Below are 18,761 nucleotides of genomic sequence, written 5' to 3'. Positions count from 1 at the left end.
TATTATTATTATTATTATTATTATTATTATTATTATTATTATTATTAATATTATTATTATTATTATTATTATTATTATTATTATTATTATTATTATTATTATTATTATTATTATTTAACCTGCTGGATTGACTATAAATAAATGAACCAACAGTAGTTTGATAGTACTTCCTGTCTCTCCAGGCGGTCTCTCTGAACGAGGCGTACTGCAGGGAAGAGTATCTGCTGGACAGAGAAGGCTTCCACAGCGTCCCTGCTCTCATCAGATACTCTGTGGGCAACCGGACGCCCGTCTCACAGGTGGGTTTCATCATGTAGTCTGGTCTCTCCCAGGTGGGTTTCATCATGTAGTCTGGTCTCTCAGCTGGTCTCCCAGGTGGGTTTCATGTGGTCTGGTCTCTCAGCTGGTCTCTCCCAGGTGGGTTTCATGTAGTCTGGTCTCTCCCAGGTGGGTTTCATGTAGTCTGGTCTCTCCCAGGTGGGTTTCATGTAGTCTGGTCTCTCCCAGGTGGGTTTCATGTAGTCTGGTCTCTCCCAGGTGGGTTTCATGTGGTCTGGTCTCTCCCAGGTGGGTTTCATCATGTAGTCTGGTCTCTCCCAGGTGGGTTTCATGTGGTCTGGTCTCTCCCAGGTGGGTTTCATGTAGTCTGGTCTTTCCCAGGTGGGTTTCATGTGGTCTGGTCTCTCCCAGGTGGGTTTCATCATGTAGTCTGGTCTCTCCCAGGTGGGTTTCATCATGTAGTCTGGTCTCTCCCAGGTGGGTTTCATCATGTAGTCTGGTCTCTCCCAGGTGGGTTTCATCATGTAGTCTGGTCTCTCCCAGGTGGGTTTCATGTAGTCTGGTCTCTCCCAGGTGGGTTTCATGTGGTCTGGTCTCTCCCAGGTGGGTTTCATGTAGTCTGGTCTCTCCCAGGTGGGTTTCATGTAGTCTGGTCTCTCCCAGGTGGGTTTCATGTGGTCTGGTCTCTCCCAGGTGGTTCTATGTAGTCTCTCAGGTGGTTCTATGTAGTCTGGTCTCTCCCAGGTGGTTCTATGTAGTCTAGTCTCTCAGATGGTTCTATGTAGTCTAGTCTCTCAGGTGGTTCTATGTAGTCTAGTCTCTCAGATGGTTCTATGTAGTCTAGTCTCTCAGGTGGTTCTATGTAGTCTAGTCTCTCAGGTGGTTCTATGTAGTCTAGTCTCTCAGGTGGTTCTATGTCTCGTCTCTCAGATGGTTCTATGTAGTCTAGTCTCTCAGATGGTTCTATGTAGTCTAGTCTCTCAGGTGGTTCTATGTAGTCTAGTCTCTCAGATGGTTCTATGTAGTCTAGTCTCTCGGGTGGTTCTATGTCTGGTCTCTCAGATGGTTCTATGTAGTCTAGTCTCTCAGGTGGTTCTATGTAGTCTCTCAGATGGTTCTATGTAGTCTAGTCTCTCAGGTGGTTCTATGTAGTCTAGTCTCTCAGGTGGTTCTATGTAATCTAGTCTCTCAGGTGGTTCTATGTAGTCTAGTCTCTCAGGTGTGCTGGTCAGGTGGTTCTATGTAGTCTAGTCTCTCAGGTGTGCTGGTCAGGTGGTTCTATGTAGTCTAGTCTCTCAGGTGTGCTGGTCAGGTGGTTCTATGTAGTCTAGTCTCTCAGGTGTGCTGGTCAGGTGGTTCTATGTAGTCTCTCAGATGGTTCTATGTAGTCTAGTCTCTCAGATGGTTCTATGTAGTCTAGTCTCTCAGGTGGTTCTATGTAGTCTAGTCTCTCAGGTGGTTCTATGTAGTCTAGTCTATCAGATGGTTCTATGTAATCTAGTCTCTCAGGTGGTTCTATGTAGTCTAGTCTTTCAGGTGTGCTGGTCAGGTGATCAAAAAAACTTCAACTTGATTGAGCTACACTGGGGATGGAACCCCTGACCCTGTTAGTGCCTTGCTCAACCCATGGAGAAAAATGAATTCTTCCTTGGACACTTTTTCTTCCCATTTCTTAATATCTAGGTTGTTGGAGCTATTATTTTCCAACCAATAAACAGAGGCCTCCCCCTCCGCTGCCTGGAGGAGAAGTATGGATTGGCTGGCGGTCACATAGAGGCGGGGCTTACACTGCCAGAGAGGCGGAGCCATAAACGTCTCAGCCTCAACATCATTAACGGACACACATGTGACGCAACACACACACATGACAACGTCCTGGTGAGAGACAACCAGCTCAGGTTGGTACACACACACACATTCACACACACACACACACGCGCTCACACACGCTCACACACGCACACACGCTCACACACGCACACACGCTCACACACGCACACACGCTCACACACACACACACACACACACACACACACACTCACACACACTCTCACACACACACTTACACACACACACATATATGCAAACACACACACAGGTACAGAATAGGGCAATACGGTACTTTCTAGGAGTCCATAAATTCACCCCTGTATTGGCAATAATGGGAGATTTGGGATGGGAACCATGTGGAATAAGATGGAAAGGCAGCATGTTAGCTTTATGGAACAGATTTATAAAAATTCCAGAGAGTCGAGTTGCTAGGAACATTTTCAACTGGGATGTAAATGTAACTGTAAAAGGTGCATGGGCAAGTGAGACAGAAGACACTCTCAGCTAAATTGGAGCATCTGACCTTTTCCAGAATGTAAATACTGTTAACATCTCCACCTGTCACTTCTTGAAATACCTGGAAATTCACAATTTCAACTCTAGAATGTCTAGTTATCAAAAATTTTGAAATAAAAAAAATAAATAGTTTTTTCACCTGTAAATTAAGGTTAACCAAAGTGTCCGTGAACAGGGCCTCGACCGGTACCCTAAAAATGTGGGGGCTATGGGGCATATTTTTCCTTAGGGGGCATATCTATGAAACTTGGCAGGCTGATTCATAACATAAAATAAATAAGAAAATGTATTGGGAGTTTTCTTGAATTTGCGTTGGCATGTACAGTATCCGATAAAGGCCCAAAGAAGAATAGCGGACAAACCTATATAACTACATGGTACTACAGGGTACTACAGGGTACTACAGGGCACTACAGGGTACTACAGGGTACTACAGGGTACTACAGGGTAATACATGGTATGGTACTACATGATACTACATGGTACTACAGGGTACTACAGGGTACTACATGATACTACAGGGTACTACATGGTACTACAGGGTAATACAGGGTACTACATGGTACTACATGGCATTACATGGTACTACATGGTACTACATGGCACTACAGGGTACTACATGGCAATACAGGGTACTACATGGCAATACATGGTACTACAGGGTAGAAGTAATACCCTAAGTGTAACTAGATGCATCGGGCATATGTCTAAAAATGGACACTCATCTAAACATGTCACTTCACCTGAAGGGGCATATGTAGGGTGACCAAACGTCCTCTTTTGCCCGGACACGTCCTCTTTTCACGCCCTGTCCGGGGGGGTTTATAAATTCATGAAAATGTCCGGGTTTTTCAGTTTCAGTTTCATGGCACTTTACAAGTGTCTGAAGGCTCGGGGCTGCATTTATCGCCGAACATATAAATTACCGAATTGAAGCGATATTTGTTGCCGTTCGAATGCCATCTCACTCGACAAAATCCGTTCATTGCTTCTCGAGTTACATGCCGATATGTCAGGTGAGCGTCTTTTTACGTGGCGCGTCAGATTATCACCCCGGACTCCCGAGGCTCCGGAAGTCAATCATCCGCCGATTGCGAAAATGATGGGTCAGCGTTGTAATCAGTGTTGTGCTAGTTACTGAAAAATTGTAACTCAGTTACTTTACTAGTTACTCATTTCAAAAGTAACTCCGTTACGTTACTAGTTACTTACACCCAAAAGTAATGCGTTACTGTGAAAAGTAACTATTTAGTTACTTGAAGAAGAAAAAAATTGCTCCCATGCAGATAGATACTCAAAATCGGTTGATCAACTTGACAGTTTCCATTCACATCACTGAACTCTGCTAAGCAATGTGGTCTAGATACAAACACAAATCTGACACAAACACAAATGTCCCGACGTAATAAGAAATGCACCGTGCCTAATTGCTCTTGAGCACAGGCACGTTTAGGTTGCGCGCATGCACGTTTAGGTTGCGCGCATGCACGTTTAGGTTCTAGGTTGAAAATAAGTGCTTGAGGAACAGCCGTCTTGCAACGTTGTTTAAGATATCAATCGTGCATTGCAACGTTAGAATAGTTAGGATATCAATTGTGCATGAAAGGACTATATTTATATTGTTTGATTAGTATTGATGAGATTCCCTGGCAGATTTGTAGTCAAAATGCGTTGATCAACTTGAGTTTCCATTCATTTACATTCACATCACTGCACTCACCAGTGTCTGTCGAGATGTAACCTTAGTCCAGCAGCCGCTTAAACATTTTCTTTATTTCATTTCCATGTTGTACTGTATATTCTCTCTCCAAGTAGTAGTCCAAAAGGTTTTCCGTCCCATTTGCTGTGTGTCGCCTGGTATCATTCTACGCGGGTGGCGAGTGGATTTGGATGAGTCCTGGTAGTTAACGTTAGACTCCAGTATCTTTGAGCCAAAACACAAATGACATAACTAAAACGTTATTTTCTTTTCGCTCGACAAAAGAGAAATACGCGAGTAGCTGGGGCTGCTGGGCGCTGCCATTATCAGTCAGGAATAGTAAACAAAACACGCCCCCAGCATAGGGTTTCCCCGTAGCCAGACAGGATATGAGGATAATAATAATAATAATAATAATAATAATAATCACTACCGCTCGCTATCAATCTACGCCGTATATAACGCAAATAACGCAGTGACGAACCATTCAGTAACGTAAGTAGCGTTACTGAATTTCAAAAGTAATGCGTTAGAGTACTAGTTATCGCCAAAAGTAACTTCGTTACTGTAACGCGTTACTTTGTAACGCGTTAATCCCAACACTGGTTGTAATTTATAGCCAACAATGAGTGTATAGCTTTCCAGTGATATCCCACGTGGGGGTGTATGAATCAAGGATCTAGGTGAAAATTGACAAACGAAGACATGATCAAGTGATACAAATTCCGAATGAATTTACTTGGATCAGGAAATGGAGAGATGGAGAGCTTTTTTCTTGGCGCACTGTGAAATGTGTGGCTTTACCCGGATGTCTCTAGAAGACTTATTTCTGAACGGGTTTTTATAAGATTTTGGACCTGTACTACATAAGACTTCAGGCTATGGATTTGCTGTGTTTTCCAGCTTATACAAAAAAATATATATATATTATTTTGGAATATTGCAACTACTACACAAAAACGTGAGTACACAAGTTCAAGTTCAACTCAAGTTCAGACGAGCACAAGGTGCTGCGACATGCGCATGAGTGCGTGACGGCCGGAATACGTACGATCCTTAAGTGGTTAACAAATAATTTGTATTAAATAATATTACATTACATTAAAATATAAAAATTGCTAATGAAATAGCCTATTTAATTCTAGCTCGCTGGGCCACTCGGAGGTTGCTTCTGGGCTGGATGTGGCCCGCGGGCCGCCAATTGAATAGGCCTGTTGTAAGGTGTACGTATGGACCCTGGGGTGTTTCAATCGGAGAAAAGTGATTGGTTGACTGTTTTCCCCCTCAGGTTGAAGGACAGGTGTGGCAGCCAACCTGCAAGCCTCAACCAGGTCCAGGAGAGAAGACTGAAGACGCACCAATCGGAGAGCTTTCTGCCTCTCGGTAGGTAAAACACGCACTTCTCTCTTTCTCTGTCATTCAATATCTATCTATCTATCTATCTATCTATCTATCTATCTATCTATCTATCTATCTATCTATCTATCTATCTATCTATCTATCTATCTATCTATCTATCTATCTATCTATCTATCTATCTATCTATCTATCTATCTATCTATCTGTCTGTCTGTCTGTCTGTCTGTCTGTCTGTCTGTCTGTCTGTCTGTCTGTCTGTCTGTCTGTCTGTCTGTCTGTCTGTCTGTCTGTCTGTCTGTCTGTCTGTCTGTCTGTCTGTCTGTCTGTCTGTCTGTCTGTCTGTCTGTCTATCTGTCTGTCTGTCTGTCTGTCTGTCTGTCTCTCTGTCTGTCTACTGTATATAATAATAATAACTTAATTTTATATATTTCTATATTTATATATATATTTCATGAAACCCAAGGTCGCTTTACATAGGGCAATAACAAGAGACAAACATGATAGACAGACACACAACATTAAATATAGGAAGCTAGGGGTCAACGGCCATGTTAAAGAGATGAGTTTTGAGTTTCTTGAAGCAGTCCAGAGTTGGGGAGTTGCAGAGTTCTACACGGATGGAGTTCCAGAGGGTGGGAGCTGCCATGCTGAAAGCTCTGTCCCCAAAGGTCAACCTTGGTAGGAAAGGGGAAGAAGAAGAAGTCTTTATTTGTCATGCAGTTTAACACACACATGCGAGATGGGCGACACACAGGAACACACACACACACATGCATTGGGTCGCCGATGAAATGTCTCTCTGCACTTGACCCATCCGGTTGTCCTTCCCCCCAAGGGCAGCCAGGAGCAGATAGGGGCTGCAGCGTGGGGCCGCGTCCCGGGGACCAATCCAAGTGCTCCTGTCCGTCTTCGCCAGGAAACGCGACAGCGTTAGCGATCTGTTATGCATGTTTTTCCATTGGGTTTATCTTATCGGGAGGGGAAACCCTTGGAAGCACGGGGAGAACATGCTAACTCCACACAGAAAGGCCCGGGAGATACCCCACCTGGGTATCTGGCAACCTGGTCCCCTAAGCGCGAATCGAACCCTGGACCTTCTAGCTGTGAGGCGACAGTGTTTTTTTTATTTTTATTTTTATTTTTTTTTATCTTTTTATTATAAAAATAATCAGTTTACATTTTATGCATTTTCTATATATATATACACACTATATTATTTAAATGTATTACTCACATTTCCCAGGCATAGCCCACCCCCTTCTTTTGCGCTTCCCTAAATCAACCAACAAAAACAGAACAAGCCACAAAGAAAACAGTGTTATATATACTTATTTCCTATACAACAAATCAAGCATAACCAAAAAACCTCCCCTATCCCACCCAAACAAACCCACAAAAAAAACCTATCCAAAACCAAACTCTACTTTACCTTTTCCAAACTTAACACATTTACCACTGTCAATGAACCATCTCCTAAATATCTCCTTACTCAGCAATTTCTCTGTCAACATAACATCCCTTTTCATTAAATTCAAAAAGATTGGCCATACTTCCACCTTTCTCTGCTCAGAAAAAGCAATTCGCCTTCTCAAGACAACCGCATACCTGGCATGACTCAATACATAATTGATGAGATTTCTCTCCTCCTCCTTTCCATCTAATGCACCAAACAAAAAATATCTCTTCCAATCAGTATATTTGATTATTCCCCAGCTCGCCCTCATGCCCTCTTTCAGCTCTGCATGGAAGCCCTGCAGGCCTTCACACTCAATGAACATGTGCATAAAACTTTCATCTTTTAATTTGCACACATCACATGTTCTACTTATCTGTGTATCTATATGATGTAACACTGTTTTTGTATAGACCCTATTCTGTCTTACCATGAAATCATTATGATCACATTCGATATTATTAAACTTTACATTCACATTTTCCCATATTGATCCTCCCACCAACCCCGGAAACGCTTTCTCCCACACCTGTTCCGATGCTGGCACCCTTCTTTCTTTTGTTACAAAAAATCTATAAATATCTTTACTCCTCACATTTCCCAAACCCTTCTGCTCATCCCCCTTTCCTACCCTTAATTCTGGAAGACTACAGCTCCTATTCCCTACACACTCTCTCTCTATTATCTCTCTCCATTCCTTCGGCAATCCAGTTTTAATTTTTTCAAAATTTGACACGACAGTTGCAAACCGATATTCATCATCTACCTCGATCACATTGTCATACATGGCCTGCACCGGGAGAAAACCTGGCACATACTCATATACAAAATCTTTTATCTGTGTCATCCCTGCTCTCAGGAAGATTTTACTATATAATACATTGCTATTATGGCATATCCTGGGGTTCAGGAATACTGGCTGATTTAAAACCATATCCAGTCCCACACAATCATATACAATGTTAGGCAGGTACTTTGCCCATGCCTGTAGTACCTCCCTATACATCTCCGGTATTTTTTCCGTCATTAAAGGCTTAAAGCCCATAAATAAGCCATTGTCACCACACCTACCTACCTTCTCTAGACTCTCTTTAAAGAAACACTTCCATCCATATTTGGTCTCATCGTAAATATATTTCTGCACACATTTCAATCTTACAGTTTTCTTCCTTACCTTTAAGTCTATTAAATTCAAACCACCCTCATTACACTTACCTATTAAGACTTTGTGGGCGATTTTTGGTGACTTCCCCCACCACAGAAAATCCGCCACAACCCTATTAATCTCATTTTCTATTGCCTCTGGCATATCCAAGGCACCTAACACATATGTCAGTTTAGACATCAATAAACTGTTTATCACCACAACCTTACCCTTCAATTTGAGTGTGCGTTGTTTCCAAAATTGGAGCACCTGTTTAATCTTATTAATTATACCTACCCACGTTAAGTCCCTCTCCTCTTTCTCCTCTATCCCTATCCACACACCCAATATCTTTATGTGCCCCTCTGCTTTTTTCAGCGGAACCACACAATCACTAATTTTTACTTTACCTACACACAATAACTCAGTCTTATCAACATTAATTTTGGCTCCAGATGCCTTACCATATACCTCTAAGCACTCCATAATTCTATTTATGCTCTCCATGTCTCTCACCGTAAAGGTAGTGTCGTCCGCATATTGGTGGATCAAACTCTGCTCCCCGTAGGGTATTCCTATTCCAATTATTTCCTTTTTACTTTTTATGTATGTGGCCATAGGCTCTGCGGAAATCGCATAGAGCAAAGCTGAAAGAGGACACCCTTGCCTAACAGACCGCTCCACCCTAAACACATCTGTAATACACCAGTTACATTTCACACAGCTTTTTGCATCTTTATACAAAACACGGACCCAGTTGACCATCCTCTCCCCAAAACCAAAAACCTCCATGACCCTGATTAGGAAAAAATGCTCAACCCGGTCAAAAGCCTTGTTAAAGTCCACACTGAGTACTGCACAATCATCATCATTATAATTTACATAATTTACTACATCCTTAATCGTTCTTACAGTTTCTGTGATGTCCCTACCCGGAACACTGTAGGCCTGGGTTGGCGCCACTATGCTCCCAATTACTTTCTTGACCCTGTTGGCCAGAATTTTGGTAAGCACCTTATAATCAGAATTCAACAAACTTATAGGCCTATATCCTTCTAACTTTGTTTTACACCCTTTGTTTTTAAATAAAATTGTCAAGACACCAGTGGTCATTGCTTCATTACACTCACCATTCCTCTCTATTTCTCTGTACACTTTCAACAAAATAGGTGCTAGCAGACCAACAAAAGCCCTGTAAAATTCTCCTGACAAACCATCAAGCCCAGGACTTTTGTTAGTCTGCAAACCCTGAATCGCTTCCCTCACTTCTTTTTCAGTGATTTCACCATCACACATCACTCTATCCCCTTCATCTAATCTCATTTTCACAGTTTCCAGTACATTGTTCACACATTCAAAATCCACTCCTTCACTCTTATACAATTTTTTATAAAAAGATTCCACTGTATCCAATATTCCAACTAAGTCATTCACTTTTTCCCCTTTTTCGTTTTCTAGCTCTCTTATGTATGTCCTTCTCTGTTTACTTTTTTCTAGGCCTAGAAAAAACGAGGTGCTCCTTTCTCCTTCAAGGGCATATTTCGCCTTGCTCCTCATTATTGCTCCCATGCACTTTCTTCTTTCATTCTCTGCCCACTTTGCCTCTAGCTCTGTATACTTCTCTGCACTGTGTTCTGGATTTTCTTTTAATTTATCCTCTTCTTCCGCTAGCAACCCTTTTAATTCCCATTCTTCTCTTTTGTTTTTATAATTTCTGGCCTTTGTATATCTTATACTTATCTTTTTTACATTAATTTTAACTTGTTCCCACCACATACCCACATTTTCATTAAACATTGGGTTTTCCATTTCAGCTTTCACATACCCATATATCTTTTTTTTGATATTTCTCCTCACTCAATACACTTGTATTTAAACACCACACACCCCCACCTCTCCCTTGTATTTCTATTCCTAAATCAAAACACACAGCCGCATGGTCACTCAAAAAATTAAACGTCTGTTCTATATTATTAATGTAATTCCGTATTTCCCGTTTAACCAGACATAGATCAATCCGGCTTTGCCTTAAGCAGCCCGCCACCACTTGTTTCCTTGTAAACCCTCTTTTCCCAGAATTCTCCTCTCTCCACATATCCACTAGATCCACAACAGACATTATTTCTGTTAGTGTATTTCTAGCTGTGTCACACTTGAAAATCTTGCTCGTAGTATCTAACCTACTTCGCAAAGTGTTAAAGTCACCGACAAACAAACAATTCCCCTTCATGTGCACCTTTAGCCCTTCAAAAAAAACCTTCCTAATTTTCTCTACATTGGGCGCATATATATTCCCTAATCTAAACAAAACTCCCTGATGTTCAAATTCTAATATAATCACCCTCCCTTCTGCGTCCTCATATATTACCTTTATATTTTCCACTACGTCTTTTTTAAATAATACTGCTACACCACATGATCGCTCTGTACCATGATTTACATATAATACATCAGTCCATTTTCTTTTCACATCATTCATCATATTTTCCGTCCACCACGTTTCCTGCAGCATCACTATATCTGTATTAAAAGTCGATATCACCTGCTCAATTTTAGTTTTGTTCCTCAGTCCATTCACATTAAGCGATGTTACAGTGATGGCAGCACACATGACGAAAAATATATTGATTATTCTATATATCATACCTTATCATACCTTCTTACACCACCCTTTAGCACCTCTCTCCTCTCTTGATTTTCTTTTCAGTAGGTTGATAGCAGATGGGCTGGTGTCCATCTCCTCAGAGTCCTCTGATGTAGCCCCCACCTCTTCCCCGGTCCCTGGCAACCCCTCTGAGTCTCCTATAGACCCTTCCCTCTTCTTCCTCTCCTCCGCGCATGTAGACGTTCCCTCTGCCGCGTCCCTTTCGTCGCGCGCCTCTAGATGCGCTCTGTCGCCTCCTCGCCCGCCAGCGCTGCCTCCCCGGGTCCGCGGCCCAGACCCAGTAGCTCTTGTTTCGCCTGTAGATGCTCCGGATCCCAGCTGTCTCTCCACGGACTTCAGTGACCTCAGCAGTCCCGAATCAAAACCATCTATGTTTTCATTTAGGCCTGCGGTGTCCTCCCTCTCTCTCTGCCGCGCTGTCAGCTCCTTCTCCTCGTCATCTGCGTGCTGTGTGCTCAGGCCGTCACTCCCCTGTTCACTCTGACGCGCACTCAGCTCTGCGCTCTCCCCTGTCGCCGTCTCCACTTGATCTCCATCTGGGGTCTGCGTGATCTCCTCCTCTTCCTCATCCTCCTCCGCTTCATCATCTCCTTCGTCTTCTTCGTCTTCTTCCTCTCCTTCGTCTTCATCATCTGCTACTGCCTCACCCTCGTCCTCTCCACCTGTTTTCTCCGTCTCAGTGGCTTCTCCTCCGTCGTTTCCACTCTCCTTGGCAGCCCCACCGGTCTCACCTCTCGTACCCTGCTCCTCGTAGTGCTTCCAGGGCGTGCATGTACACTGCTCGTACTTTTCATCACATCCCCTGCACTTTCGTTCAGTGTCACACTCTCGAGCGTAGTGACCCTGCTGGGCACATTTGTGACATTTGAAGTCCGGGCAATCTCTCAGGACGTGACCAGGCTGAAGACACAGCCTACAAACTCGCACCTGCCTATTATGGATCACTCGAAAATGTTCCATCCCCTGTTGAGTCTCAAACCGGGTCGAATACGGCAGGGATTTGACATACTCAGTGAACTTCACTTTTACGAACCTTGTGCCGTCTATAATGTCTGTTCCAGGCCACGTCCTTCTCTTGATCTGCGTTACCGCCGCCACTCCCCATAGCTTCAGTTTCTCGAGAATGTCCTCATCCGTTACGTATAAAGGCAGACCCAAAAAAGAGACGACAACCTCATCGTTCGACAGTTCTGTTGCCATTATTCTACTGTCCTTGATTTTAAATCCGTCCATCAGTTTCTCCTTCACCTTCTCATCCATCAACATGATTTCATACTTCTTGGGCGTCTTGTATCGACATCCAATGACAGTCCCACACTCCGACTTTATCGCCCTCAAAAGCTCCATCATTGTGACTCTATCAGGCCCCTCAATGTCCACCTCAACTGTTAATCTTAACTCATATTTTCGTTCATTCATTTCATCCGTCTGTCTCGGAATCCGGCCACCGTTCGAAATGTTTGTTGCCATGATTTCCCGTCCGAGCCTCGAGACAAACGTCAATTTCCCCCAAACAGCTAAAAGCCGTTGGGGGAAACTACACTATACAAAAAACAAAATAACACTCTACTACTTACTCTATACTCACTTTAACCAACTATCTCACTATCAAACTCAAAGCTTCCGCGCGCTGTCAAATTCAAACCGACCTGTCAAAAAGAGGGCGTGTTCTAGGCGACAGTGTTAACCACTACACCACCGTGCCGCTATAAGAGCGCTACCTGGTGCTGGAGTTCTACCTGGAGTTCTACCTGGAGTTCTACCTGGAGTTCTACCTGGAGTTCTACCTGGAGTTCTACCTGGAGTTCTACTGGAGTTCTACCTGGTGCTGGAGTTCTACCTGGTGCTGGCTCAGCGATGGCAGTTCCCAGCTCAATGTCCCTGCAGTCACTAGCAGAGCCCCCTGTAACCTGCATCCTAGCTCCTGTAACCTGCATCCTAGCTCCTGTAAACTGTATCCAAGCTCCTATAACCTGTATCCTAGCTCCTGTAACCTGCATCCTAGCTCCTGTAACCTGCATCCTAGCTCCTGTAACCTGTATCCTAGTTCCTGTAACCTGCATCCTAGCTCCTGTAACCTGTATCCTACTGTAGCTCCTGTAACCTGCATCCTAGCTCCTGTAACCTGTATCCTACTGTAGCTCCTGTAACCTGTATCCTAGTTCCTGTAACCTGTATCCTACTGTAGCTCCTGTAACCTGCATCCTAGCTCCTGTAACCTGTATCCTAGCTCCTGTAACCTGCATCCTAGCTCATCTGAACCTGTTAGCTAGCATGGTCTACTTAGTATCATAATATGGACCTGTTCACTAGTATAATGTAGTGTGCTACTTGAGCGCCCCAGCATGTCTTTTTTTATCATGCACATCTTGTGTCTTACCTATTTTTTTTTTATGCCTATTTCTATTATTGTATTTTGCACAATCGATGTGGGCATGACCACCCGCATTTCACTGTATGCCCTGGTATGTATGTGACAAATAAACCTCTTGATTCTTGATTCTCTCTCTCAACTTCACTTCACTTCTCTCCTCTCCTCTCCTCTCCTCTCCTCTCCTCTCCTCTCCTCTCCTCTCCTCTCCTCTCCTCTCCTCTCCTCTCCTCTCCTCTCCTCTCCTCTCCTCTCCTCTCCTCTCCTTGTCCCCAGGTGCCCACCTCCCTGGCCAGTCCCAGTACCAGGACCCTCATCTCCTCTCCAACCCTAAGTCTCCAGTCTTCAGGACGGGCAGTGAGCCAGCTCTGAGCCCGTCTGTGTCCCGTAGAACCATGGAGTCCCAGGGAGGTCCGTACAGCAGGACAATTTGTGATATATTATATATTTATAGATATTTTAGAGATGTGTTATTCCTCCAGGTCCACGTTTAGCCACAGACTCATCCCCTCCCCCGACATACCACAAAGCGCTTTGGGCAGTCCTTTGTGCCGGTGGCAATCAGGCTCCACAACCAGGCAGGGCCAGGACGCGTCTATACTTTCCACAACAAATTTGTGTTTCCGCGTTCGAGTTTCGCGCTCTGATTGGCCAGGTCATGTGACATGTGCGCCAATCGTGGGACGGCAAGTTCTGCACCTATTTCCGGGTTGAATAGCCTGCAAACTACCTAACGCCTAGTTTATCACTGGTTAAGCTTAGGCGACTCTTTCGCAGTTGGTTAAGGTTAGAGTTTGGAATCAGGGCAGGCGTTCTATCGCCATGCTCTAAAGGCGCTCCCATAGTCCAGCAGACTGTACACAGAGCAGACTCCGCGGATGTCCGCGCGGCTCTTTGAGCTTTCATAGTCCAGCAGATCTCAGCGGACGTCCGCGGTCTATTTCCTACATTTCTCGCACCAGTTTGAGAGCGAGAGCGAGAGCGAGAGCGAGAGCGAGAGAGAGAGAGAGAAGAGCTTCACGGGCTCATCTCTCTCCTCGCGCCGCGGCGTCACATTAAATGCAGTTCGATGTCAACCAAAACGCCGAGCAGCGTTTTGTGTGACACCAAGTCAGCGGCGCGGATGTCCGCGCCTCAGAAAATAGGAGCGTCGCACCTGTGGGTCTGCTGTCCGCAGAGATCAAAGCTCAAGAGTCCGCGCGGACGTCCGCGGAGTCTGCTCTGTGTACAGTCTGCTGGACTATGGGAGCGCCTTAAGACAAACTCTAACCTTAACCAACTTCGAAAGAGCACCTAAGCTTAACCATCCAAAAACTTGCGGTCCCACGATTGGACGTACATGTCACATGACCTGGCCAATCAGAGACGCAGAAACACGACTTTGTTGTGGAAAATATTCAGGCGGCCAGGACGCGTGAATATTAAAGGCAACCAACTTGTGTTCAGCTTTTCGTTCAGCGTTTCTCTGATTGGCCACACGGCCAATCAATCAATCCACTAGCACACGCCCTTGCGGCAAGAGAGACGCGGCAGAAGCGCTGGTAGAACCAGCGGTGTTCTGTTGTGTGACTGTACTAAACTCTTCCACCACATGACCGACATTTGACATACAGTACACCTCCTATCTATGTTGGGATTATGTTTGGTCATGACAAAACAATAAAAATCGCTACTGTTAGTAATGCTGCCACCACCCACTTCAATGACAGAGCTCTCATATTTGCGAATGCATAAACTATATCTTAAATTATGGCGATGTGTCTAATATGGCTGTCGCGAAGTCATTGATAAGCGACAGCCATATTAGACACATAGCCATAATTTAAGATATAGTTTATGCATTCGCAAAATATGAGAGCGCTGTCATTGAAGGGCTTCTACAATGGAGGAACGGCCGCTGCTGCTGCTGGAGCTGAACCGAGTCAAGCCACGGGCGGCGCACGGAAGCCGGGGATAAACCACCGCGTCGCCCCGCTGGCGCTTCAGGCTCAGCAGCCTCCACGGGCGAAATAACATATAACGTTACAGTTCCACACTGATGTACAGTGAGTGTCTAATATGGCTGTCGCGAAGTCATGCCTCTCCCTCTGAAAGCCCATCCACGCTGTGTATCATAGAGACATAGAGCACTGGGTTTTATCACTGGAGATATATTTCTCACTCACCATTGTATTTTGCGCCATCTGACAATATCATAATGATGTGTTTTCTATATTATATCCACAATCATTCATCTAAAAAATTGTATGGGCTTTGATTAAACATGTAACCTACACCTACTGTAACTTACTGTACCTCTGTTTCCTACAGCACAGCAGGTAATGGCGTTAATCAATGGAACGCGAAACATAATAACGTTACGCTTTCTAGTTCAGCGCATTTCATAACTGTATGGGCTTTGTTTATACACGAGTGAATCTGGTAGTTGGTTGTTAAAAACGCGAAACATAATAACGTTACGCTTTCTAGTTCAGCGCATTTCATAACTGTATGGGCTTTGTTTATACACGAGTGAATCTGGTAGTTGGTTGTTAAAAACGCGAGCTGAACACAAGTGCGTTGGAACAGCAGCCCAACACAAGTGCGTTGGTACACAAGTTGGTTGCCCGCGCTGCCGCTCGCTTGCTCCTTGGATTTCATTTGGGACGTGGGACGACTGCCGCTTGCCTGCGCGTGGGGGCGGGGGGGGGGGGGGGGGGCGGCCAATCAGAGAAAAGCCGAACACAAGTTGGTTGCCTTTAATATTCACGCGGCCAGGACGGGCCAACTGCCGTGGACTGGAGGAGCTGGGTTGTGGACTGTAACAAATTAATTTAACTATTTAAGATCATGATTGGACTTGTTTCTTTTTCTTTTTCACCACTTTTAGCAAAATTTTTTGTCCTATTTTAGCTATTTTATCCCTGTGTACTTGTCCATCTTGTTTTTAACACATACTAATAAGTGTATGTATTAACTGTTTTTTTAAGTGCTGTTTTTAATTGCTGTTGTGCTGTTATGCTGTAAAGGACATCTGAATCTCCCCTCGGGGATAAATAAAGGTTTTCAATCCAATTCAATTCAATTCAGGTCAGGCCATCGGGGGCTCTGACAGGTTCATGTTGTTGACGAGATATATATTTCTAGATATATATTTCTAGATATATTTACAGATGTGTTTTTCCTCCAGGTCAGGCCATCAGGGGCTCTGACAGCCAGCTGTGCCCTAAACCTCCCCCCAAACCCAGCAAGGTGCCCTCGATGCGTCTGGCCCGCGCCCCATGTCTCCTGCCTCCTCACTCCTCCTACACCACTCCTGTCTCCTCCTCCTCCTCCTCCTCCTCCTCTCCTGCCTGCCTTCCAGCACCTCCTATGGGCTCCTCCTGTTCAGAAGGGCCAAGTGGTGTTTGGAGGAGTGGAGGTAAGTCTCTCAACCTGTTCACTTCAACAAGTTTTCAAGTTTTATTTTATTTGTCACGTAGAAAGTACATGTACATTACAGTGCTTCATACAGTAAAAGAGGAATAAGTCCCCACACTATACAATATGCAATATACAAACGAAAGTACAACCTAAGTACAATGAAGTAAAAGAATGCAGAAAATTAGGTATGGATGTACTGTAGTGCAAATCTCTTTAATAAATAGATAAAATATGGTGTAGTCGTTTGTAAAGTGTTTAAAGTGAGTGTTTGTTTAAAGTGAGTGTGTGCATGTGGATGTGTGTGCAATGAGTGTAGATGGATGGGTTGATGTTACAGAGTCATTGATCATCCTAATGGCGGATAGAAGCTCCTTCTGAGTCTCTCTGTACTGGCCATGAGACTCTAACTATACCTACCCTATGGTTAGTTCTATACTCTCAACCTGTTAACATTAACTATACCTCCCCTATGGTTAGTTATTTACTGTAATGATGGAACTTGATTCAGCTTATTGTAGGTTCTGGCTGTTTGTCAAGATCAACATCACATCACTGTTTGTATTAAATATATATTGAAATGTATTCTGCTTCTTCTTCTGCTTCTTCTTCATCTTCTTTGTCTTATTCATCTTCTTTGTCTTATTCTTCATCTTCTTAATTTTCTTTGTCTTCTTCATCATCTTCTTCTTCTCCTCCTCCTCCACCATCTTCTTCTTCTCCTCCATCATCTTCTTCATCTCCTCCTCCTCCATCATCATCTTCTTCTTCTTCTTCTACTCTTCCTCCATCTTCTTCTTCTATTCCTCCATCATCATCTTCTTCTCCTCCTCCATCATCTTCTTCTTCTTCTTCTTCTCATCCTCCATCATCAGGCTCTACAGCGCCCCATGTGCCTCCTGTCAAACCATTGAAGTTCCAGCATCAGCTGCAGATGATCAGCTCAGACTGTCAGAGTCTTGGGAACGTGGCGACACCTCCTGATGACATGCCAGTGAGGACAGCGGACCACAGCCCCAGCATCCCGCAAGAGTGGGAGGAGCCAGATGTATCAGACCACACCCCCAAACCTTCATCCAGCCACGCCCCCAGACCTGAACTTCAGCCCTACAGCTACGTAGAGCGACTGAGAAGAGAGGAGACAGCGGTAGGGAGGAGAGAGGAGGGGGGAGGGGGGAGAGAAGAGGAGAAAGAGGAGAGAGGAGGAGGAGGAAGGAGAAGAGAAGGTCTGGACAGGAGCTCCTACCACAACGCCATTGCTGCACTGGAGAACACCAGCGGAGAAGAGGAAGAGGACAGAGGAACCAAAGAAGACGAGGGAGAGAAAGACGCGGAGCGGTGGAGGAGAGAAGACGAGAGGAGGGGGAGTTTCCGGTGTCCTGTGGTGGAGACGGTCTCGGCGTTCCGTCCGGCAGAGTTCGGCTCCCGTCTGCTGCCGGGGGAGAACAAGCCTCTGGAGATGATGGTGTTGAAGAGAGTTAAAGAACTACTGCTGAGGCACACGCCTCAGAGCATAGCTAGACACCTGCTGCTAACAGACTGCCAGGTATATATATATATACACACCAGAGTATAGCTAGACACCTGCTGCTAACAGACTGCCAGGTATATATATATATATACATACCAGAGTATAGCTAGACACCTGCTGCTAACAGACTGCCAGGTATATATATATATACACACCAGAGTATAGCTAGACACCTGCTGCTAACAGACTGCCAGGTATATATATATATACATACCAGAGTATAGCTAGACACCTGCTGCTAACAGACTGCCAGGTATATATATATATACACCAGAGTATAGCTAGACACCTGCTGCTAACAGACTGCCAGGTATATATATATATACACCAGAGTATAGCTAGACACCTGCTGCTAACAGACTGCCAGGTATATATATATACACACCAGAGTATAGCTAGACACCTGCTGCTAACAGACTGCCAGGTATATATATATATATATATACACACCAGAGCATAGCTAGACACCTGCTGCTAACAGACTGTCAGGTATATATATATACACCAGAGTATAG

At 44.4% G+C, this 18,761-nt stretch overlaps 1 protein-coding gene across 1 annotated transcript in view; it reads left to right on the top strand.

Moving 5' to 3' along the window:
- bcar3 (BCAR3 adaptor protein, NSP family member) overlaps positions 1 to 18,761 on the top strand; it is a 143,737-nt gene that overhangs the window by 114,423 nt on the left and 10,553 nt on the right. The window contains exons 6-11 of the mRNA XM_084311259.1: positions 183 to 299; positions 1,963 to 2,177; positions 5,613 to 5,707; positions 13,593 to 13,727; positions 16,486 to 16,716; positions 17,591 to 18,261. Of these exons, the coding sequence (XP_084167385.1) occupies positions 183 to 299; positions 1,963 to 2,177; positions 5,613 to 5,707; positions 13,593 to 13,727; positions 16,486 to 16,716; positions 17,591 to 18,261 (1,464 nt within the window). The remainder of the gene's footprint in view (positions 1 to 182; positions 300 to 1,962; positions 2,178 to 5,612; positions 5,708 to 13,592; positions 13,728 to 16,485; positions 16,717 to 17,590; positions 18,262 to 18,761) is intronic.

This window comes from Notolepis coatsorum (genome assembly GCF_963971535.1).
Source record: "Notolepis coatsorum genome assembly, chromosome: 3".
Classification (NCBI taxonomy): domain Eukaryota; kingdom Metazoa; phylum Chordata; class Actinopteri; order Aulopiformes; family Paralepididae; genus Notolepis; species Notolepis coatsorum.
The sequence above is the reverse complement of the archived record's forward strand: the minus strand, read 5'-3'. Positions and strand labels throughout refer to the sequence as shown.